We start from the raw sequence: 22,385 nt of genomic DNA on the forward strand, positions 1-22,385 counted from the left end.
GAATTTTTAGTGTTTTAGACTGATGTTTTCAAGGACATCATGCACCTAGAAATACTTATAGAAATGGACATAATGTAACTGTGATAGCTATTGCATGGGGATAGATTTTCCATAGTAAACTAAGATATAAATGGACATTAATACAGAAACTATTTTTCTTTGTTCTTAGCCATAGTGATATTAACAATTTAGTATAGTTTAAGTAATGCCTCTAAAAATGAAAATTACTGAAAAAATATGCAAATACATTTCACATCTGTATGTCTTGAAATTGGAATTGCTCTAGGTGTTAGTCAGTAGACAAAACCCCCTCAAATAAATAATCCTAAACTGAGTTCCCATTATTGCAAGCTCAAAATGAAAGAAAAAGAAGCTTAAACAAAGGGAATTATGCAGTGTTTAGCTGAGCTTGTATTAAGTGCTATAGATGTGTTCAATCTCACCTTTTGTCTCAGAGCAAAATCTAGTTCTATCAAAGCGAGTTCAGAAGACTTTCTTCTCCGTATTTGCTTTTAGAGACTTGTTCTGTTGGGATGGTAAATGGATTTGACAGAAGAGAAGTAATTCAAAGCCCATTCACAGGTAGAATTGTTTTAGGTTCTTACAAGCAGAAAACATCCCTCCACTTTCTTTACAGAACAGCATTAAGAAAGGTTAGCGTTAATCTATTTGGAGTAAGTTATCCATCCAGCTCTAAGAAGATTGTCAGTTCTCACTAAAAATATGTTTAGCAGCATTAAGTAGGTGGTAGTGGGCTTTGTTTCTTTATGAACAGGATGATATATCGATTATCGGAAACAAAATTTGCATAGAGGTGAAGGAAAATCATTATTATTTGGTGTGGTAAGGGACAGGCTTTATGGAAAAAGCTATTGCTCACTATTTGTTGGCAGTCATTGATTGCTAAGAATTATACCGATCCACCTACAGAAAACGCCAGCACAGCTCCAGCTCCCATACTGCAGAGTTCATCAGCTTGCTGGAACAGGTGGGGTGTGTATATGTATGCGTATGGGTGGCTACAGGGGCCTGGCACCACAGCCCTGCTCACTGGCCCTTGCAAATGAGACTGGTATCGCTTTCCTTGAAGATACTGGTGTCCACCGTAGTTCTACAAGTGTAATTAAATACTCAGTTTGCAAGGATGACCACTTCCAGTGTCATAGGATGATGCAACATCTGCAGAAGCATTGTCTGCTGCCCCCGACCAGTTATAAAACTGGTCACATCCACATCCATGACAATATTATTCTATAACTACTTTTGCAGACACAGAAAATAGCCCAGACATTCCAGGAATCTGCAGGTAAATCTGCAGGTACTTCATACTTTGCAGCTGATGGACTACCAATCAATTTATTATAAACTAAGGGATATTATAGACTTTATGTGGCAATTTAGTTTATTGCAGGTGTCAAAATATCTAGTTCATTCGAGGTCAAAGTTAGTCCACTTTCCAGTGTGTATCTTTTTCCATTAAACTTTAGCTTTAAAATTCTTTCAGGTTTTTGGACATTTTTAATGTTCATTGACGGCTGCAGCATGCTGTTTCTAGAGATTTTTCTGTTTTCAGTTACGCATGTGCCAGGTGGACCTCAGTTTTCAATTTTGAAAAAAGGTCTGTTAACAGGAAGGGTTCAGTGCCTTTAACTTTTAGTTTTCATAACTGTAGAGTTATGCATACAGTTATGCTTATTTCTGTGCTGAGTAATGCAGCTAATTCAATGACTTGATCTGGCACTGAGTCTGTTTACCAGATTTTATCATCATGCACACACATGCATGTGTTTTTATGGGCCAAGCCTAAACTTGTTAGAAGATTGATTCACAGGGTTAATTAATACAAAAACAAGAAACAATTTATTTATTGTTTTATCACAAATAGAAATGTTACGGTGATAGTAGCATATAAGTGCATAGATGGCTTGTAACCATGACCTGAAAAAGTATCCAAAGCCCTTCCTGGTAGACAAGAAAGAATGGTGCAGAGTCCAGAGTACACTCTTTAACAATAAAGCCTTAATGGAACAATACAACTGTTGTAGGATGTGCATGCCAGTGCCTTAAGTTTTTAACATTCTGTTGAACAAAGTAACGTTAGTACATAAAAATTAATACATTAACAATTAATACATAATTCTGAATAGTAAATCACAATGACTTGACCATGGTTTCAAAATACTCAGTTGTGGAAAGATACCTGACTGAAGATAGTTCTTTAATCTAGTAGAATAAAGTTATACCGGTATATAGCAATTGGAAACTTAAGGAAAATATATTCAAACAAGAAATAAAATGCTTTTATCATCCAGAAGGTCAATTAATAATTATAACTATTTGTTTGGAGACTTACTAAAATTTCTGCCACTCGAAGTTTAACTCAAGATTTAAGTGCTTTTATTTACAAAAGTAGAAATGCTTTCTTCAGAATTGTTTCTCAAATTAAAAATCTTGAAGGCTCAACATTATTATTCTGTTAATCTAGCACAATTTTTTTGTGTTTTGTTTTTCTTTCTTTTAAAACAAGTAATTACTTGAGAAACCAAAGCACTAGTTTATGGGAGAAAAAAATTGTCAAGGAAGATTTAAAAGCCTATTCTTTCTTTGCCAGGGCTAAGAACACTGTAGAATAGCTTTTTGTCTCCCACACTTTCTTATTCCATGTTCTATAACGATACTGCAATATATACATATTTTGATGTGTCTTACAAATTTCTATCCCTCCTCTCAACTCCTGCGCTCATATTTCTTCTTGATGCTGTCCTGTTTGAAATACTTCTTAGTAGGTTGAAGTACTCAGTATGTAAGCAATGAAAATGAGCAGAAATTTTTTGCATGTGTGGGATCAGGACAAGCATCATTTCTGTCCCCAGTGAAAGACTGAGTATAAGCCGCCTGCCAAGAATAAGTGTCATTTTTTGCTGTTTTTCTATTACTAAAGAAATACCATACTGAGTTCATTCTCAGTTTGATTGTCATGGTCTCTGAGATAGAGGCTTTGAGACTGGCCTCTCTTTGATCACAGGTGTCTGGAGAAGGTATTTCAGACGCTACCATCCCTTTAAAATTCCTGACTTAGAAGTTAGAATACTAGACCATCATATATACAATATCAAACATGATGAGAGCTCCTGATAGGAATAATGGAGTCTGAACTATATTCCAGTCTGTGAATCTACTCCTGGGAATAAGTATAACAGTATCTGTCTTTTAAGGAGTAAGTGAGAAGCATAACTTTTCTTCGAATTTATATTTAGAGTCTGTACCTCAAACATAGAGAAAAGTAAACCTTTGTTTTAAACAGTTTATAAACTTGCTGGTACTTAGAAATATTTCTATAGTCTCTCTTTCATACGAATATACAGGTTAGACATAGTAAATGGGGTAGAAAAATTATTTTGGGGAACATGATAATAAACAACTTGTAACTGATGAAAAGCACAAATTTTTGGTGAGTTTTAGTTATACACCGCAATGCAATTAATTTTATTTTCTCTTGTAGCATAATAATTTGTTCTATTGTTTTTGTTGCTGACCATGCAACCTGCAATTTCTTTTTGTGACTTTTAGTAAAAAAAAAAAAAACTGAGTAAATAAGTGGTAAAACATACTTTTTTCTTAAACATGTTTAAAAATAGATTTAAACTTCAATAAATCAAAATTTCATTGCTGAAATAAATTATATAAACTGCTGTTTAATTTGTGGAGATTTTCAATGTATTTACATTTACAAAATGTAAGACAATGTATAAAATATTTCAAAGTTAATAATTACTACTTATTATTCTGAAATCAGGCTATTCATTGATGCAATAAAAATAGAAATAATAATCCTAAAAAACTTCATAAACTTCTGGTTTTGCAATAATTTTTTGTTTTAAAAATAACTAAAAATTCAGTCTGTTAGTAAAAACTTCAATCAGAGATGGAAATATCACTGAAATCTACGGAGAGTATTCCGTGCTTTTTAGCTAATTTTACTTAGTATATACTATTTTCTTACATTAACAAAGCAGCTATAAACAAAATGAACAAATGTATCCAGTAAATGAACAGCTGTCCAAATACTGTAGAAAAGGATCTCTATTTTGTCATGGATTTTAATGTGGAATCTGTGGAGCTACCAAGCTGTTCAGCAGAATAGCTCCAAATAACTGAGTAGCACACAAGTTAAACCAGTCAACCAATTTCATTGAAGGTCCTACTATGATTAGTGGACCCATATTTATTGGGTGGAATTTGTATGTATAATGTGGAATTTTAGAAAATCTTTTGGCAAAGCACAGATACATCAAACTTTGGTCCAGAGTACACAAACACCACTTGTAATGATAAAATGTACAGCTGTAAACTGCATTTATTAGAAGGATGTGGCAACTTAAGTTGCACAGTTTAAACAAGTTGTAATAAAGTTTGTTTTGATAGCAGTATCTGACAAAATTGACCCTGTCAAGAAAGCTTGTGTCTACACCTACTGCCTTAGGCTTGTGTAGCTGTACTGCAGAAAAATATGTACAGCTATACTGTCACGGTAAATGATAAGACCTCCAAAATATGTCCACAGACTGCGCGACCACAAACTCAGGTTAACGTCATTTTGTCATACACTTGTCTACAAAGAGCTGAGGGGAAAAACAAAGGTGAGCCAATTTGATGGAAAACCATGGCTTTCAGTTCATAACACTAATCTAATTTTTTAGAAGTGCAATAATTTGCCAAGCTAGATGACCATCATGACTGTTAACGTACCTGTCTGCCACATTCAATGAGAATGAATGATGCCTGTAAATATTTTTGGCTAACATGCTGCTTGGATGCAAATTCAGTTAAATGCTGGCATTTAGACAATGCTTCTCTATGTCTGTGCTTATGTTTGTATTTTAGGATTATTTTTTATTGGTGCCCTTTTATTAAAATCATCTTATATACTGGCTGTACCTCCAGTGAAGTGGAAAGGAAGCATTATTATATAGTAGCATTGTGCACAAATGAAGTATGGTCTCACTTTATTTTTCCCTCCATCTAAAGCTTCTTGCAGAATGAATATAATGGCTAATATGTACCCATTTTCTTTTGTGTGGAGAGTTAGTTACAGTATTTCTGGCAATAAAATAATTCTCATAACTGCAACATAATTTAACCATGCTTTTACCAATGTTTCTGAAAGGTCTTTTTTTTTATTCTGTACTTGAAATTAAATTTAAAAGACAAAACAAGATACCTAACACCATCTCTGTTTCCTCCCACTATACACTGAAAAGAACATATGTGTCTACATGAAGAATTAGTTGGTTTTCTGCATTTGCTTGTAAAGACTCAATTCTTCAGTATATATGAACATACTGTAGTTTCACATGTGTAACTTGAGGATTATCTGGTCTAAAAACTGGGTAAAAATTGTCACGTGATTCTGTGGGTCACATACGTTGATCCTTTTTCTTAAATGTAAACTTGAAGGTGCAATCAAAACACCTTTAAAAATACTGTTATTTAAGTGAGGGGAGCTTAATGAATGAAAAGAAAATAAAAATAACTGCCATGAACATATGCTTTTTGCAACTGCAATTCACCGGTGTTTTTTATAAATTAGCTATATCCTGATTTTAAAAAAAAAAAAAAAACAACCAAAAAAACCCCAAACAAACCAAAAACCCCACAATAATGATAAAGCAGAGCAAGATCCAGCAGTGAGGAACTAAACTTGGCAGAGGTGTTCTCTTTAATAGAGTAATTATCCATTGAAATATACATAGTGAAAAGGAGCTTTATTTTAATAACCAACAGTAATTTTGAAACACAACTGTATCTTTCTTTTAAATTATGCTTACTGAAACATTACAATGTTATCGGGTATTAATGGGGGAAATTTTGCTATCATTGCTAATACATTGATAATTGTGAAGTCCATTTCATCTAACAAAACTGTAGGTCAAAAATACATTTAATTATATGTTACCCCATCTGGATGTGTTTGCTTAGCAAAAGAATGAAAGATTTTTTATGAAAAAAGTACAAAGTACTTTAACAAACTGTGTAATTCCTAAATAAAAATTTACAAAAGGGTTCATCTGGTTTTGGACAGGGAGGTGGGTGGGAGTTTGAGAAGGGTTACTGAATTGTAAAAATCAATGCCATAGAATGGTCATAATTCAGATGAAATTGAGGAGAGGATCATTTCTGCTTCTCAACTGTCTTTTTTGAAGAGACTTGGTCTTGTGACCAGGTTACAGGAAAAATTCATTCTTCAGCCACTTCAAATTGTTCTAAATAATTGTCATGCATTTAATTGGGAATGACTTTGCCCTACTCTGTAGCTCCTCAGTTAGTAGGAGGGTCTAAAAGGAGTCTCTGTTCCAATTTACTGAACTCACTATTCATTTTCACTCCCAAATTATTAATGATCTATGGTCAGAGTTAGTCTTCTGCTTTTTCTTCCATTCTTATTTTCCAGCTAATGCAAGTCGTATGAGCTTAACTGTTTTATATAGACTTTTACTGATGTTGCTCTGAACAGAAAGAATGAACAGAAAGAACAGTCTTCATATCTGTGTGCACTAAATATATAAGAAGGTCGTACATTTTCATGAAATGTCTCAACGTCCCATTAAAAATATAAGGATAGTTAGAAAGAGAGATTTAGGCAACAGTATAGCTCCTTAACTTTTATGTAGCTTATTGCAGAGGAAGCTCACTGTACATTAAGTAGGGAGCATGAAGTTTCCCAGAAGGGGATCGTTATAGTCCAATGCTAGTAGCAGAAATTGTGTTTGAATTACTGAGGTTAGGGAGACACAGGATTAAGATGCATTTCTCCAGTAAGTGTTCATAGGCCTGAATACCTTCTTTAAGTTCATTGTTCAAGAGGCAACTGTCATGTGCATTTTTTATTATTTTTAATATATGGTCAAAGGAGAAGCTGCTTCGATCTCCTGTTATTACATCCAGAATACTGACGGCGTGAGTTGGCTTTCTTCTTCTGTCTTTGTGGCTTTGAAATAGTCCTTTCATCCTTGGGGGCATCACTAGCAGGCTGGTTACAGAGTAAACTTACATAGAATAGTGTCATTTCTTCTGCTGCAACTTTTATGTATGGCTGAGAATAATTCATGTGGTTGAGAACTGGAGCTATATTACATGTTGGTGTAGCCCAGGATGCTTACTGTGAGGGCAAAAATAGGCTTGAGCTTCAAACCCAATTTCAATAAGTATTTTATTATTTTTCATAAGCCTAAGAATATCTTCACTAGTAAGCTATAGAGCCATACATTTATTCCCACGAGAGCCAGGGGGAGGAAAACAATGAATATTATTTTATGTAATACAGAACGTTCATCAGGTAAGAATATGAGTATGTGCACAAACAGTAAGTTCAGAATAGCTGGAGACTGGAAAGTAGGATTATGTTTTGAGCAGAGGATGTAACTGAATGTGGTTTTCCAGTGTTATTAATAAATATTAAAACCACTAAATTGTAAAGTGAAATGTGCACAGCTCCACCATCACTTTCTTTGTCTGCAGATGTGCTCTGAAAACACCTCGATCATGCATTGTTGTTGCTATAGGTAATATATGAAATGTATGGATTAAACCTCAGCTAGACTTCAAGCTGTTTACCCTGAGGCCTGTCTGTTTATGAACAGAAGCAGATCTTAAGACAATTATGGAAATTATATTCTTGACTGCTTGAGCACCTACTGACTTCTTAAGCTAGTTAAGAGCCAAGCAAGAGGGTTTTTAGAGTTTATGTTTTAAAGCTGAGTTTTTAAATATGTGGGTGTGTATGAAAGACAACCAGAGTTTCTTTGTATGCTTTATTTACTTAAATACTCTTATATTCTGAAAACTGTCCTGTCCTGTATTTCCTACCCTGCTTTTCTGTCCAGAATGGGCATTATTTATACAAGTGATTCAGTACCTTTCTAGATAGTTTTCAGCTTGTTCATGAAAACCTTAAAAGCAGAAAAGATATAAAATGTCCTAGTAGTTATGTGATTATTTAGTGTGTATATGTACAAATGCTAATAAAGCAGATGGGAGAACTTAAAGTGAAAACCTAAATTTTCAGCATAGATACATAAGAAGTCGTTCAGTACCAATTTCAACTTTGAGCCTGTTTTGTTTGCTTTTTAGCTGAATAAATCAGTATTTTAAACCTTGTGATATTTGTTTGATGAACTCAGCCTGTCAAACAATTTAGTCAGAAGAAACAAAGTGAACAGATATTATACATTTACTGTGCTATTAATGATACCTAGCTGGAAAACAGTCATGAAACATGCCAGTTTTCTGACAACCTAAGAGATCTTTTTAATATCTCTCTATTGTAAGTTCTCTCAATGTGTTAAATTACAATAATTAACCTTGTGTCCAGAATACTGGATATTAACCACTTGTGGGAAAATTATTCCCCTAGAGGGATTATTTTTATACTTCTTTTAACTAGCTTTTTTGCTTGTGTAAGGAAAGGAAACAGATGAATGGAGAATATGTTGTACTTTGATAAATAGGAAAATTTCTTCTGTGAATAAAAGAAAATGAAAATATAATTATGCAATCACTGATAATATCCCTATTCTTCATGGTGAAAAAATTATGTAACATAAATTCATAATTTAAACTAGTCCAAATATTCTGCATTCCAAATATTTCTGTTAGTGATTAAACAATCTTAATTTTGTTAGAATGGAATAAACTTTTAAAAATGGTTCTTAGAATAACATTCTTATAAACTATTTCCTACTCCAATAGCTGCTCTACATGTTGAATTGAAGTTTGTTTCATAGACTAAGGAATCCAGTTACGGGGCTATAAAGGCATGCCCCATCAAAGCTCACTCCATGGTAGAACCAAAAACCAGACTGGGATCTCTGGATTTAATGTTTGCTGCCGTAACAGAAAGATGAAAACAGATTTTTTTATTTTTTTTTTTAATATAATTAACAGAAATTAGATCTATGGTTTCTGGTATTATTTACTGGGCCCCGAGTCCTAATACTGTAGAATGTTTTAGTACAAGTAATAATTTAGTCTAGTATTTTCTAGGCAACCAAATATAATAAATCAGTGCATTATCTTGGCAAGTTTCATTGACACTTGTTTCTAGAATGAGTCTAATCTTCCCTTTGTTAAAGCAACCCAAATTACCTCAGGAATTCTAAGGATAGAGAGAAATGAGCAAAAAGTAATGGAAAGGGAAATTAGCTTCTTCTTCATTATACAGGGGCTTTATATATACACTAATGACATTTTTTTGTATATGCATTAATATTCCCAAATGCAATGATACTACAAACTACTTAATGAAAAGATACAAAGGATCACTATTCAGACAATTTTTTCTATCTCCTTGATCAAGTGAGATGGTTGTTCAGCAGCTGAAGGTCATGCATGAGTATCAGTGTTCTTCATCCTTTATCATAAGATCATAGAATAATTCAGATTGGAAGGAACCTCAGGAGGTCTGTAGTTCAAACTCCTGCTCCAAACAGAGTCAGCTATGAGATCAAGTTACTTAGGGCTTTATGCAGTCCGGTCTTGAAAATCCTCAAGGATGGAGACTGCACGACCTCTCTGTACAGCCTGCCCCAGTGCTTGACTGTCCTTGGGGTGAAAAAGTTTCTACTTATATCCAGGTGGATTCTGTCTTGTTTCAAATTCTGGCCATTATCTCTTATCCTCCCTCCATGCCTGTGAGCAGCCTGACTCTGCTGTTTTCATGATCTCCTCATAAATACTTGGGGGCTGCTGTTAGGCCCCTCTGAAGATGTCTCTTTTCCAGCTCCCTCAGCCTCTCCTCACAGAGCAAGTGCCCCAAGCTTGAACTCACTCCAGTTTGTCAGTTTCTCTTGTATTGAACAGGAGGTCCAAACCTAGACACTTGACTCCAGTCTCACCAGTCCTAAGGAGAGGTGGTAATCACTCCCATGGACCTCCTGGCCGTGCTTCTGTTACTACAGCCCAGGATGCTCTCGCCCTTCTTTGCTGTCAGGACACGCTGCTGGCTCGTACCCAGCTTGCCATCTACAGGCACCTGCAAGTCCTCAGCAAAGCTGCTCCAAAGCCAGTCAGGTCCCAGCCTGTATCACCTCAGGGACTCTTTCTTCCCAGCTGCAGTACTTGGCATTTGTTTGTCTTGAATTTCATAAGGTTCCGGTTGGCCAATTCCTCCAGCCTGTCTAGATCCCTCTGGATGGCCATCCTGCCCTCAAGCATATGAAATGGTCCCCCTTTATTATTTCATCCGCAAACTTGATGAGAGTGCACTCCATTCACCTCCTCCAGGTTACTGATTAAGATGTTAAACAGGACAGGTCCCAGGACAGACCCCTGTGGTACTCCACTCATTGCTGGAGTGCAGGTGGAGTACAACCCACTAACCACCACCCTCTTTGCCCAATCATCCAACCAGGTTTTTTACCCATCTGGTTGTCCACCCATCCAGATCATAACATCCCAACTTGCATACAAAAATAATGTGGGAAACAATGTTGAAAGGTCCTCTAAAGTTGAGGTAAATGACCTTCACTGCTTTTCTCTTATTCACTGTCCTTTTATCATAGCAGGCAATCAGGTTGGTCAAGCATGATTTACCTGGAGTAAATCCATGCTGACTATTCCCAAACACCATCTTCTCCTTCATATGCTGAGAAATTTATTCCAGGAGCACTTTCTGCCTTATTTTCACAGAGACCAAAGTGAGGACTGTGTTTCTTAGGGTGACCATTTGGCCTTTTCAGAAGATGGGTGTAACATTTTTCCTTCTCCAGTTCCGGACTTGTATGGGTTGAGTTCTTGCATGTAAGCCCTGAATTAAACCTCATCCCCTGCTGATAATTCTTCTCCACTTTATCTCTCTCTGTAAGCACAAAGGCCTTGTAGGTGAAAAGTGAGGCAAAGAAGGCATTGAGTACCTCAGTCTCACTGTTGTGGTTTAACCCAGGTAGGCAGTTGGGCACTGCACAGTCACTTGCTTACTCTCCCCACAGTGGGATGGGAGAGAGAATCAGAAGGGTAAAAGTGCGAAAACTCATGGGTTGAGATAAAGACCGTTTAATAGGTAAAGCAGAAGCTGCATGTGCAAACAAAGCAAAAGAAGGAATTAATTCACTACTTGCTGAGCATGACATCATATGGTATGGGATATCCCTTTGGTCAGTTGGGGTCAGCTATTCCAGTTGTCTTCCCTCCCAGCTCCTTGTGCACCCTCACCCTATTCACTGGCAGGGCAGCATGAGAAGCAGAAAAAGCTTTCGTGCTGTGTGAGCACCGCTCAGCAATAACTAAAGCACCCTTGTATCATCAACACTATTTTGGTCATAAATCAAAAACATAGCATGATACAAGCTATTATGGAGAAAATTAACTCTATTCCAGCCTAAACCAGTATGGTCACCAAGTCACCCACCCCATTTACCATTGGGCCCATGTTTTCCTTGTGTACCCTTTTGCTACTAAAGTAGCAGTGGAGGCTGTTCTTGTTGCCCTTGATATCCTGTGCAAGTCTCAACTCCAGTTGAACTTTGGCTTTCCTGATGCTTCCTCTACATGGTTGGGTACCATTTCTAAATTTCCCCTTTTTGTTTGAATATAGCTTGTGGCTCTGATGAATTTCTGAAAATAAAATTAGAAATATATTTATTATTCTATATATTAACTATGCTATGTGATAACAAATTTCTATGTTACGAATTACAGTACCAAGTCCTTCTGTTCAATGAGAAGAAATAATAAACTGGTTTAGAAGAGATCTGAAAGATCAGGTCATGTTATTGAAGAATATTTCAGTAATATCCAGAAATGGAGGCTATGAATGTGACTTCAATTTTATGCTTTCCTCTTCCCCTCTTCAAATATTTTTAAAGTACAAATATGAAACAACAGAAGATCAAAGAAAGTTGTAGTTATGCATTTAAACTAGAATATTTCGCAGTGGACTAGATATTCAGTATGTGAGATTTTTTTGTGACGTATAAAAAAATATGACTGTGAAACAGCAGAGAGTACTGTAAGTCCATTTTTTACTTTTGTTAGCTTACTACTTCCAATATTTGCTTATTTGCACAATGTAGGAAGTAGACCACCTCCCCAGAATATCTCATTAACCTTAAAACATTCTGACATTCATAGTGTTATTTGATTCTGGTTACTGCTCCAACACTCTCTCTCCTCCTCCCCCTGCCTCCTGTTACTTAAAAGTGAGGACGTCTGCTGATTTTGGCCCTGCCCCCCTGCCCCAGAAGAATACAACTTATTTGTATGGTAAGCAAATATCTGAGGATTATGTTGTTAATTCTAACATTCAAAGACAACATTCTGAGATGTTGTAAGTGTTCAAAAAAGATTAAGTAAAACCTACAGAATTTGTGTTTTACTCCAGCCTGTCTCAAATACGCTCATTTTTCAGTGGCAAAGAATTGCAGAAGTTATTTGATGTCAAATGTCTAGACTTTGTCAGATAAAACTGATCACAGAAATCCTATTCTGGTTATTTTCATTAATCCATTATTGCTGTTTATCCAATGGGGAGATGCCAAAATATCTTGCTAATAATGAAACCCACAGTAGCTAACAATAGCACTGAGTTAAAAAGCCACCATTTAAGCAAGAATGAAAATGAAAAGACTCCAGAATTCTGGCCAAAAAGTCTAAAAATAACGAATCCACAAACTGTGTTCTGAAATACTCACTAAACAGGAAAACTGAAACTCAAATACCATGGATTCTAATTGAAGCTGGCAAGCTGCACAGTCTGAAAAATTGTGTATCTTTTCATATCTGAATAATGATGTAAAGTGCCTTAGGGATGATGATGATGATGGTGGTACTTTACATCTAGTCTGAACTATATGATATGCAAAACAATAAGAAAATAGAGTCTTAAACCTTAAAGTATCCTTGTAAATTTTCTCCCACGGAGAAAAAAAATTGAAATTAAAACTCGTAAGTAATTTTTTCCTGAAGTAATCAACATTTCAAATTATCAGTGGGAAAAATAAAAGGAATTAAGTGGTTAATACATAAATTTGTCTTCTATTGTCTTATCTAGAGGTTAATAGATTGAAACAGTGGTTTCTGTGGTGCCTAGAATGATAATGCTTTATATTTCAGATTTTTTAAGGTCTGTAGGATGCATTGATATAGCCTATCAAAAAATCAGTAGCTTCAAAACCTCTAAATTTGCCCTGTTTAGATCTTTAATCAGACCGTATAAACCGGTTGGAGCTGACTTGTTTTGCACAGTTCTCAGAAAGCAAATTCATCACTAGGATTCAGAATACGGAAGGCTAAGTAATAGTACTTGTGCATGGAATAATGCCAATCAATGATGACAGCAATGCTCATGATATTGAAATGTAGTGTTAAGTACTATAGGATTTAATCTTAGTAGGAGGACATACTGCACCAAACATTGCACAAAATAAAAAGGAATTCCTACTCTGTAAAGCAAGCGTGCAATATTTTCATAGTCCCTTTCCATAATCCAGTATTGTCTGATCAGAATTTGTTAGTTCACTGGATTCCTGTTTTTACAAAGTAGAAGTCAGTTCGGCCGGTTTAGTCAGTAAGGAAGAAGACAAAGATCCAGGGATGTGTCACAGAATTATTAATATTTTTTAAACAACTATTTTATCGATAATATGGCTAATAATTCTATAATTGCAGTTATTATAATATATAAATCAACAAAGCCAATGGTAAGTTATTTTTCATATTTCACACCAAAATAGGAACAATCTGGCCAAATTGTTTATGATGTCAGGAAACCACGCCTGGATTAAGTATCTTCTCAAATTGTATCTCTTGCATATGTTTATATTAAGTCAATTCGGGAACAATTTCTTCTGTAAACAGATGTTTCCTCGTGGATATTTTGGGGTGCCCTTGCCTTATTGATGAACTACAAACATGTGCATGCATTGCCATTAATCATATATATAGTTTTGAAAATGTTAACCATATGTTACCAATGTTAACCAGGTTTGTTTCTTACAGGCTAGACATGTTTTTAGCTTTGCTATCTTTCAGCTTTCTAGATTGATTCTACTATTTGCATGAATTAAAAAAAAAAAAACAACAAAAAACACAAAACAAAACAAAGAAACAAAAAAGCAACCCACAACCCAACAAAAACAAGCAAACAAACAAAACCCAGAACAATAGAAAAAAAGACCACCTTGATGTGGTCATCAGCAGGAGCAGGTAAGGCTTTGCCTCACCACTTCCTGTACACACAAAAAAGGAAGGGGACTATGACTGTTGGTGTCATTCCCACTTTATTTAAAAATAACTTCACTCAAGGACCTACAAGAAAAGGCAAGCATCAATGCAAACAACAAATGACTAACTTTGTCACATAGGAATAGAGCTTGCAGTTCAAGAAATCTCTATAGATAATCCCGTTCAGAGCAGTACTGTTTGCGTTGTTTAAAAACATAAAATTATATCTTTTCTTTCTCCATCCATGCAGTAGTCTGTTGAATAAGAAGTAAAAAAGTTAAACTCCCCCCCCAAAAAAATTGGAAATACTGTTACAGGAAGCCTATGGCTTCACTGTTCTTTGTTCTTCAGATTTGTAAAATTAAGGAAAAACCTCACCTGTACAAATATGATTTGGTCTTTGGGTTTCAAAGGTCAGCTGGCTGAGGGGTCAGCTTCTCAGCCTGTAGAAGTACAGGTATGTTGAACATTTTCTGATGAAGAAATAAATATTAATTCTGTAGAAACTGTGGACCTCTATTCTTCCCTACCCATATGGAGGATTAAAGAACAGGGTAACAGACTTCCTCCTTCACCTGGCAGATCAAAAGTACACATCTCAGAATAATGTCTGAAGGTGTCAGTGTTCACTAAAGGTGAGAGAAAATGCAAGGAAGCATACATGTCTGATCAGGACTCGTTTGCTAGTTAGGAAGTGATTGGCAGAGAAAGAGGTATTAAGCACTCAGGCTCAGAGAAACCAGAATGAATGTACAGCCAAGATTACCATCTGTTGAATATGAAATGCTTGGATCAAGACATTATCAATACATTTCCCCAAACAGCAGGGACAGCAGTCTTTTTTGGAAACAGTATCACAACAGAGTAGGGAAGCATTAAAGATAGAAGCAAAAAGCTGTTCACTAAATTTTAGAGAGCAAATTACTTTATTGGTGCAATTTAACTGTATTTAAATTGTGCTGGATCTATGAAGGACTTTACAACCAACTTCTAAATTAACATGTTGGATTTTTGACAGTTATTATACAAGCATATTATTATATTATTATTATTGCTAGGTTTTGGGGGATCCAATCCCAAGTGGCCTCTGAGCTGTGGTATGTGATCTTTTAGCCTGAATAAAACCAGAGATTTTTATCATTTTCAAACCTCCATTTCCTGAACTAGTTGACCTTTGACAAACACTAAAGCAGTGAAAATTATGCTACTTCCATATTCAAAGAATTGTTGCAGAAGGTAGAGGGTAGCTCTAACTCATGAGGGTAATGACAGTTGTTTGTCTATGCAATTACTGTTTTCTACCTTCTTTCTTTAGTTGTAAACTGGTATGTGGAAACCAGAACTAGATTGTCATCATTCAAGATTAATCACATCTGTGCAATCAACAGCTCAGATGATATCAGGAGCATATAGACTTCCAGAAGGATTAAAGGATCTGTTTTGTCCCTTTCAGTTCTTCCTGCCCTCCAGTTTGATTCTTAGTTAGATAACTAAACTATCCAGAGTCCCACTGCCTTTAGCATTGCTGGAAGATCCACCAAATGACTAAAGAAATGTAAAAGTGTGTGGATGAGCATTATAGGTGTGATATATTTTTACTTCTTCAAGGCTTTTGACTGTTGTGCGATATTCTCCTAAGCAAGCTAGGGAATTATGACCAATGAAGCTGGTATGAAGCAGGTTACATCTGGTTGGAAAACTATTTTCAGAACAGTTACTGAAGTTTTATTATAATATTCTAGAGAGATTTGTCCCAAGTCTGGACTTGCTAAGCATTTTCATTAAAAAGTGAGATGAAAGAAAGGTGTACTTTTATTAAATATCAGATGGTACCATTCTGGGAGAGACTTCGAATATTTTAGAAGAGAGGAGTAGAAACCAAAATGATCTAGGGAACAAAAAAAGAAAAAAACCCAACAATTTCATAAAGGTATATGCAAGAAGATTGGCTATAAGATGTATGATGTAAACTTTCCACTCTACTTGTAAGAGTGAGGATCACGTAATGTGTCATCATTTGTGTATTGTTTTTTAAGAAAGATGTCAGGTAAGTGGAGAGAATTTGGGGAAGAACAGCAAGCTCAGAATACTAAGAAATACAATAGAAGCAGAAAGTAAAAATTAATGGGTTTGTTCTAGTCTAGAGAAGAGAGAGATCACTAAGAGACAAGATGATAGCCTTCAACCATGCAAAACCATGACAGAAAAAAAAGTTGTGATTTGAAGCATGAGACATTTTGAGGTTACAGAATATGTATTGATTGATTTAAAAATGCATTTCTTCAAAATCCAAGATAAACAAAGGTTTTCTTTGTACAAAGCATTAAAGTACTTTTTATCTAACTGTTGCCAAACACAGTTGATATAAAACTGTCCAGAAACAAAGTGAAAATGACTGTGTTGAGGAGGAAGGATAAAACCTTTCTTGTTAGTTTCACGACTATTAATAATCCAGGATGTTATGTTCAAGAAAATCACAACTTTTTTTTTTCAACTCTACTTTCTTTCTTATTTGTTTTGTGTACCTGCCCCCCCGCCATTCCCATCTTATACTTTTTTATACTTGGGGGGGAAAAAATAAATTACTGCAAAAAATATCTTACTAATTATATATGGCTTCTTTTTTCTAGAATCTATCCATGTTTTGCTGAATCATTCTGCTTTATATCAATTGATTAGCAGCAATAGAGGACACTTCCAATGGTGAAAATTTTGGCAAGCAGCACAATAGAGAAGAGCTGCAGAGCAGAAAATGCAGAAGAAAACATTTTTAGGCAAAAGCTCTACAGCAGAGTAGTCAGGAAAATGTTATTTATCTTTATGCCTTTATGGTTAAAGTTAGTTGTGGGAAATGTCTTCATTATACAAATATCTGTTGCTTGATACTGCAGTTAAACAAAGCCAAAACTGTGACCAAAAGGCAATGTTTTTCATGTTTTGGAACTGAAGTTCTGCAAAAGAAAACTTACTTTTATACTCCTTTCTCCAAAACTCAGAATCACATTGTTACCACAAGGCTATTTAGTTTCTTTTAAAAATACTGAAAGATTTCAGACTAATATTAATTGTAGTTCTTTCTTTTTGTAGGATAGATGCTAAAAGGGTACAGACTGTAGAATTTCAAGGGTTGTTGGTGAGAAAGCTTCAAAATCAGGATCTACAGGAATTCTTCTACCTGGTGAAACAAAGAAGTCAGTAAATGTCAATTCAAGGTGATACTTGCAGTATAGTTGGCAGAAGTTTGGCTATGTGGCAGGCGGTGGGAAAGCTTGAGTTTGCTCAGAGTGGGCAGAGCGTGGTTCTGCTCTGGTGCGGTCTCTCTGTATCTGCATCAGTGTGGAGTTATAACTGCAAGCTAACATACCTCGCTCCTCAGTATGGCTTCTTGGGCCAGGCTCAGTGTTGTATTAGTGCTGCTGTTCAGCTTCCAGTGAATTCAGAAGTGTTGACAGAGGGAGGCCAACTTTTTCTGTAACACAGAACGTAGACACATTTGAAGACAGAAGGTTTGTTTCACTTAGGTCGTCAAATTGCTATAAAGTCTTCAGATTTTCAAAAGCAAAATTTTGCTGCCATAATTACTAGCAAATCAACCACTCAGCTGATAATGTTGTGAAATATGTCACGACTTATGTCTGTGTGTACATAAGTTATAATATTATGACAGCAAGGTTTTGTTTTTAGATTATTGACATACTTATCCCTGTTCAGTTTATATACTATTTGGTATTATGAGCTTGTAGTATAATTATTTTATGAATGTAGAAACATCCATACATGTCTTTTTTTCTGCCTTTAACAAAATTTTGATTATCCATCACTCTTTATTGTTTCAAATTGTTTGACTTTACTGTTGAAAGAGCAGACAGTTGACTGGACATAGAATATTTCCTTTAGCCAAAAGAGATGTGTGTTTTCTTGGTAGCTTTCCATATGATGAAGATTTACCATTACCATTACCATTTGCCATTAAACTCTCATTGTTAAAGAGCATGAAGGGTGAAGTTAAATGCCTGGAGGAAAAACTGCGTGGTGGCATTTCTAAACAATAACGTTGTAAGCTAGCAGGTCACAGGGAAGAACACTTAGGGTCACCAAATTCACAGCACTAAACATTTTGCTTACTATTGGTATAGCTTATGAGCATTACAGTTTGGATTTCTACTTACAGTTTGCTCTTGATCCAGATCTTTATCCGGTATAAAGAAAAAGGTGCAAGTAAAGTAATAATGCCTTCACTGGAAATATGTCAGTTTACACTAATGGAGCAGAAGCCTCATTATGCCAAAAATGCTTCCTGGTAACTCTTTGTTGCAGCTATACTTAAGTATATCCTGTTTTTATTTCTGTCTGTGTAAAGTCAGAAATAGGCCATTTAAGTCAATTGAGTTGGAATTCATGCCAATAGAAATGGAAGGGAATGATATCATGAAAGCCAACTCTCCTACCGAAAAATATTTCTTAATGTTTTTTGTTTTCTAAGTGTGTTTGTTAACCACATAACGTATATTGATTCCAAATTTCACATTACAGTATGTTATCTTCTGCATGTGTGTTGGGCAAAGTGAACATATACTATTTTGTAAGCAGGAAAGAGATTATACTCTTGAGAGAAGCTTATCAAATATGATTTGATCTACCAATTATCACAAAGATCCTCTGAGTGTTAAAAAGAAAAAAAGTCGACTCATTTATTTTATTTGTTTTACACACAGTAGTCATACAGCTTCTCATGCTTTCCTCCCCTTGTTAAAAACAGGAAAAAATAAAGCCCCTTTACATGGGATATATATATCTATCTATTACTTATCTCAGAGTTTAAAACAACTCAAGTTCTCAAGTCTGTAGCAGTTTGGTACTGTCAAAATCTTGGAAATATACAGCTGTTTAACTTGGGTTCAGTAAATATTTTTAGATTAAATCCCAAAAGAAAATAAATAATCCTGTTTATTAGCTGCAATATGTTGTACAGGTGTCTTGTACAGTAATGGCATATTTTATTAACCTGTTTTGGAAGTAGTATAACCTGATCTTCATTTCTCTTTTTGATTTGAATATGCCATGCTCAGTTACAGAAAAAGCAACAGTAATTGAAACGCTTAAAGTGAACGGACCAAAGTTAACCGTCTGTGAAGTATCTGGAGTATGATGAAAGGGATCCTCCAGAAGGAATTTAATATGAGATGTCATTCCAGCCCTGTCTTGTGCTAGAAAGGAGGCAGAAATACATAAGTTATGCAATAAGGTGTTATGTGGTCCCTTCGACAACATTTCTTCTTATTCCCTTTACAGAGCCCAGGATAGTGGAGGATTAGAATAACGAAATGTTAGAGCTGAATAATGGTAATCTATGTACTGGTCTCTCACGCCTAACAAGGCTCTGCATCTTTGAAAGCAGAACCTGCAGACCTAGGCAGAACCTACAGACTTGAGCTGGAAATAAGACAGATGCAATAAAGGACCAGGAATGCTCTCTGAGCCAGTAAAATGGACAAGTCACCATTTTTGTACAGGACTTGAACATTTCTTGCAGATGAGAGTTCTTGGAAGGTCAATTCAGAATTTGGGAACGAAGAGCAGAGGAATTGTATTTCATGCAAGTCGTTACTTATCCTCCTTGCTCTACTTTTAACAAGGGAGCAGTAGCACTGGCTTCAGGAGTCAACTGTATGCTGGCAAGAGTCACTTGAATCAGGCATTTATGAGCCACATTCTCAAACACTGGAAATCAAAAAGCTTCATTGATTTTAAGAAAACAAAACCAGATGCAGATCTGAACCCATTAATTTAAGCATACGTAGGTAACTAGGAAATTAATTCCCTCTGATGGGTCAGGGATGTGGCTTGGCCAGTGTTATGTTACTTATTTGCCTGTATATTCATTCTGAGTCCTCTTCATTTTTTCAGGGTGCTTTTCTCTCTAGAACTTGTCTGTACATGTCCTCATTGCATCACACTGCTGAGGTCTGCAGGCATTCATCCAGCCTGCAGATGAGTTATGATCTACTAGCTGCCACCCCTGTGGATGGTTATGTATCTGGTACATGTATGAAAGAAATCAGCTGAGCATGTATAATATTCTTTTTGTATATTTTCAGTATATATATTATTTTAATAAAGCAAACATTTTAACTCACAATTTCAAACAGAGTAAGACTATATATTTAAATATATATTTTTTAATATATTTAAAATATATACATATATTTTTTAAAAAAAGATGAGATCATGTAATCCAAATTTATTTGTACAAATGTTGGCTCAGAGCCCTGATCTTACTAAGAGATGTTAGTACACCGTTAGTTACAAAGACTAGAAAAAGGAGAGTAAAAATCATGTGAATAAAAGCTAAAATAGGATTTAAAATAAAACACAAGTGAGTGTGGCAAAAGAATAATCTGGTATTTAGTCTTACAATGTATACAGCCAGTATTTTGACTAATCCATTTTTTTTGTGAATGGACAGAAGAGAAATCAATGTTTAAGCTGTGATGCATTTATAACATGGGAATGTTTGTTCAATCTGATATTTTTTGATAATATGCATCTTTAATTTTTGCCTCTCCATCCTGCTCCACTTTACTGAAATCTTATTGCTGTGTTATGCATGAGCATTTCCAAATGCTCTCCTTGGGAAGACACAGTAAGAATAAGTTTCAAAAGCCACTGTCCAGTACAGATTCTAGTTCAGTAGCTTGTTTTAAAGAAGGCATGATACATAACATCCTATCACACATACTGCCAATTCTTTGCAGACAACTGCTGTTGATAAAGTTCATTGCATTATTCTCAAGATGTATCATCTTAAGGCAGCGATATCAAATTTACAGTAAAGCCTTTGCAAATACAGATTACAAGGTGATTTTCAATATATGAAGGGAATGAAAAATTAGTGGGATTCTCCATACTGATAAAAATTTAAAAGAATAACTTGCACTTGTGTGTGGTGGTGATCTTTCCATTTTAACATCTGAAGCTCTGGGTTGCAGTTTTCTAGTGGCTGAGTGCTGGCTCATCATGTGCACCTTTGATTACTTCACCACTTTGCACCTTTGGTTCTTTTATTGCTATCAATAATAATAAAAAAAGCTTGATTAGCAAGGCAGCATACAAAGCTCTGGCACGGAGTGTAAGTGAACATGTTTAGGGGATTAGGGCCCCATTGATGGTCTCTGAGCTCTACATACTCCCATTGTCTGTTTCAGGTATCTGGGAGATTGGGGTTTCACTTTTAGTTTGTATATTGTCTCAGATTATAGTTTTCAAAATAGCTCATCCCCCAAAGTTAAAGCAAAAGTAACCGAGTGCCAGGACAACAGAACTATAAGTACTGTGATCTGGAACAGACTTTAGTCCTGCTCCTTGAAAGCTAATATGATAGAAAAATAACATTAAATGTGGCACTGCAGTAGATTTCCTGACGTAAATCTAAAGCTCGTTTGAATTCATGCCTCGATTCTTCTCCAGAGTTAAGGAAGAAGTAACAAATAAGTCTGATCTGTCCAACTAGCACACTATCATGGTTGCATCTCCACTAGGGTCGCATTGCCAATTTCTCAAAGGGTGCGTACACTCTTATCACCAGAGTATTTGAACTCAGGGCATATAACTGTGCATTGCATTTCAGTTTAGAGATGTACCATTTAAGTCTCACAACTACTGGATCATGTTTTCTGAGTATAACTGAATTTCTATTGCCTTACTGCTGATAGTATTCTAAAGGGAAGAAAGAAACTTCTTCAGGATGGTTGTTTCTTCACTCCCTGCTTTTTTTCCTGCTATTTCAGGCTACTATGCTAGAAAAATGAAAGAGAATCAGAGATAAGCTTCAGGAATGAAGGTGGCATGAGGTGCTATGAGGACGTGTGTAGCTTTCCCTTTTCCTTTGCTTATTTAATAGATACTGATATCCAGAAAAGTTCAGCATTTGTGTAGGAGAGTTAGATTGAGAATCTGGCATGAAGAGATCTTAATGAAGCACAGATAGTGGCATATACCTATTCTTTACAATGTAATAATATTCACAGTATTGCTCAAGCCTGCCATGTTTTTATGCACACTCCCTGTTCACTTCAGAGTGAAGAGAGCAAAGCTTGTTTCCTCGTGTTGTCATTTGAGTTTTTAAAAGTGCAGGCGTGAGACGGAGCTATCCCTGGGATTTTTTTTTT

General features: G+C 35.6%; 1 protein-coding gene across 7 annotated transcripts in view; it reads left to right on the forward strand.

Annotated features, from left to right (window-relative positions):
• PCDH7 (protocadherin 7) overlaps positions 1 to 22,385 on the forward strand; it is a 291,460-nt gene that overhangs the window by 236,787 nt on the left and 32,288 nt on the right. For 2 of the 7 annotated variants that reach the window (XM_075499886.1, XM_075499887.1), the window contains one exon: positions 12,196 to 12,258. The exons of the other annotated variants lie outside the window; for them this stretch is intronic. In XM_075499886.1, the coding sequence (XP_075356001.1) occupies positions 12,196 to 12,258 (63 nt within the window). The remainder of the gene's footprint in view (positions 1 to 12,195; positions 12,259 to 22,385) is intronic. 7 annotated transcript variants of the gene reach the window in all.

The sequence above is a fragment of the Mycteria americana genome, chromosome 4 (assembly GCF_035582795.1).
Source record: "Mycteria americana isolate JAX WOST 10 ecotype Jacksonville Zoo and Gardens chromosome 4, USCA_MyAme_1.0, whole genome shotgun sequence".
Taxonomy (NCBI): domain Eukaryota; kingdom Metazoa; phylum Chordata; class Aves; order Ciconiiformes; family Ciconiidae; genus Mycteria; species Mycteria americana.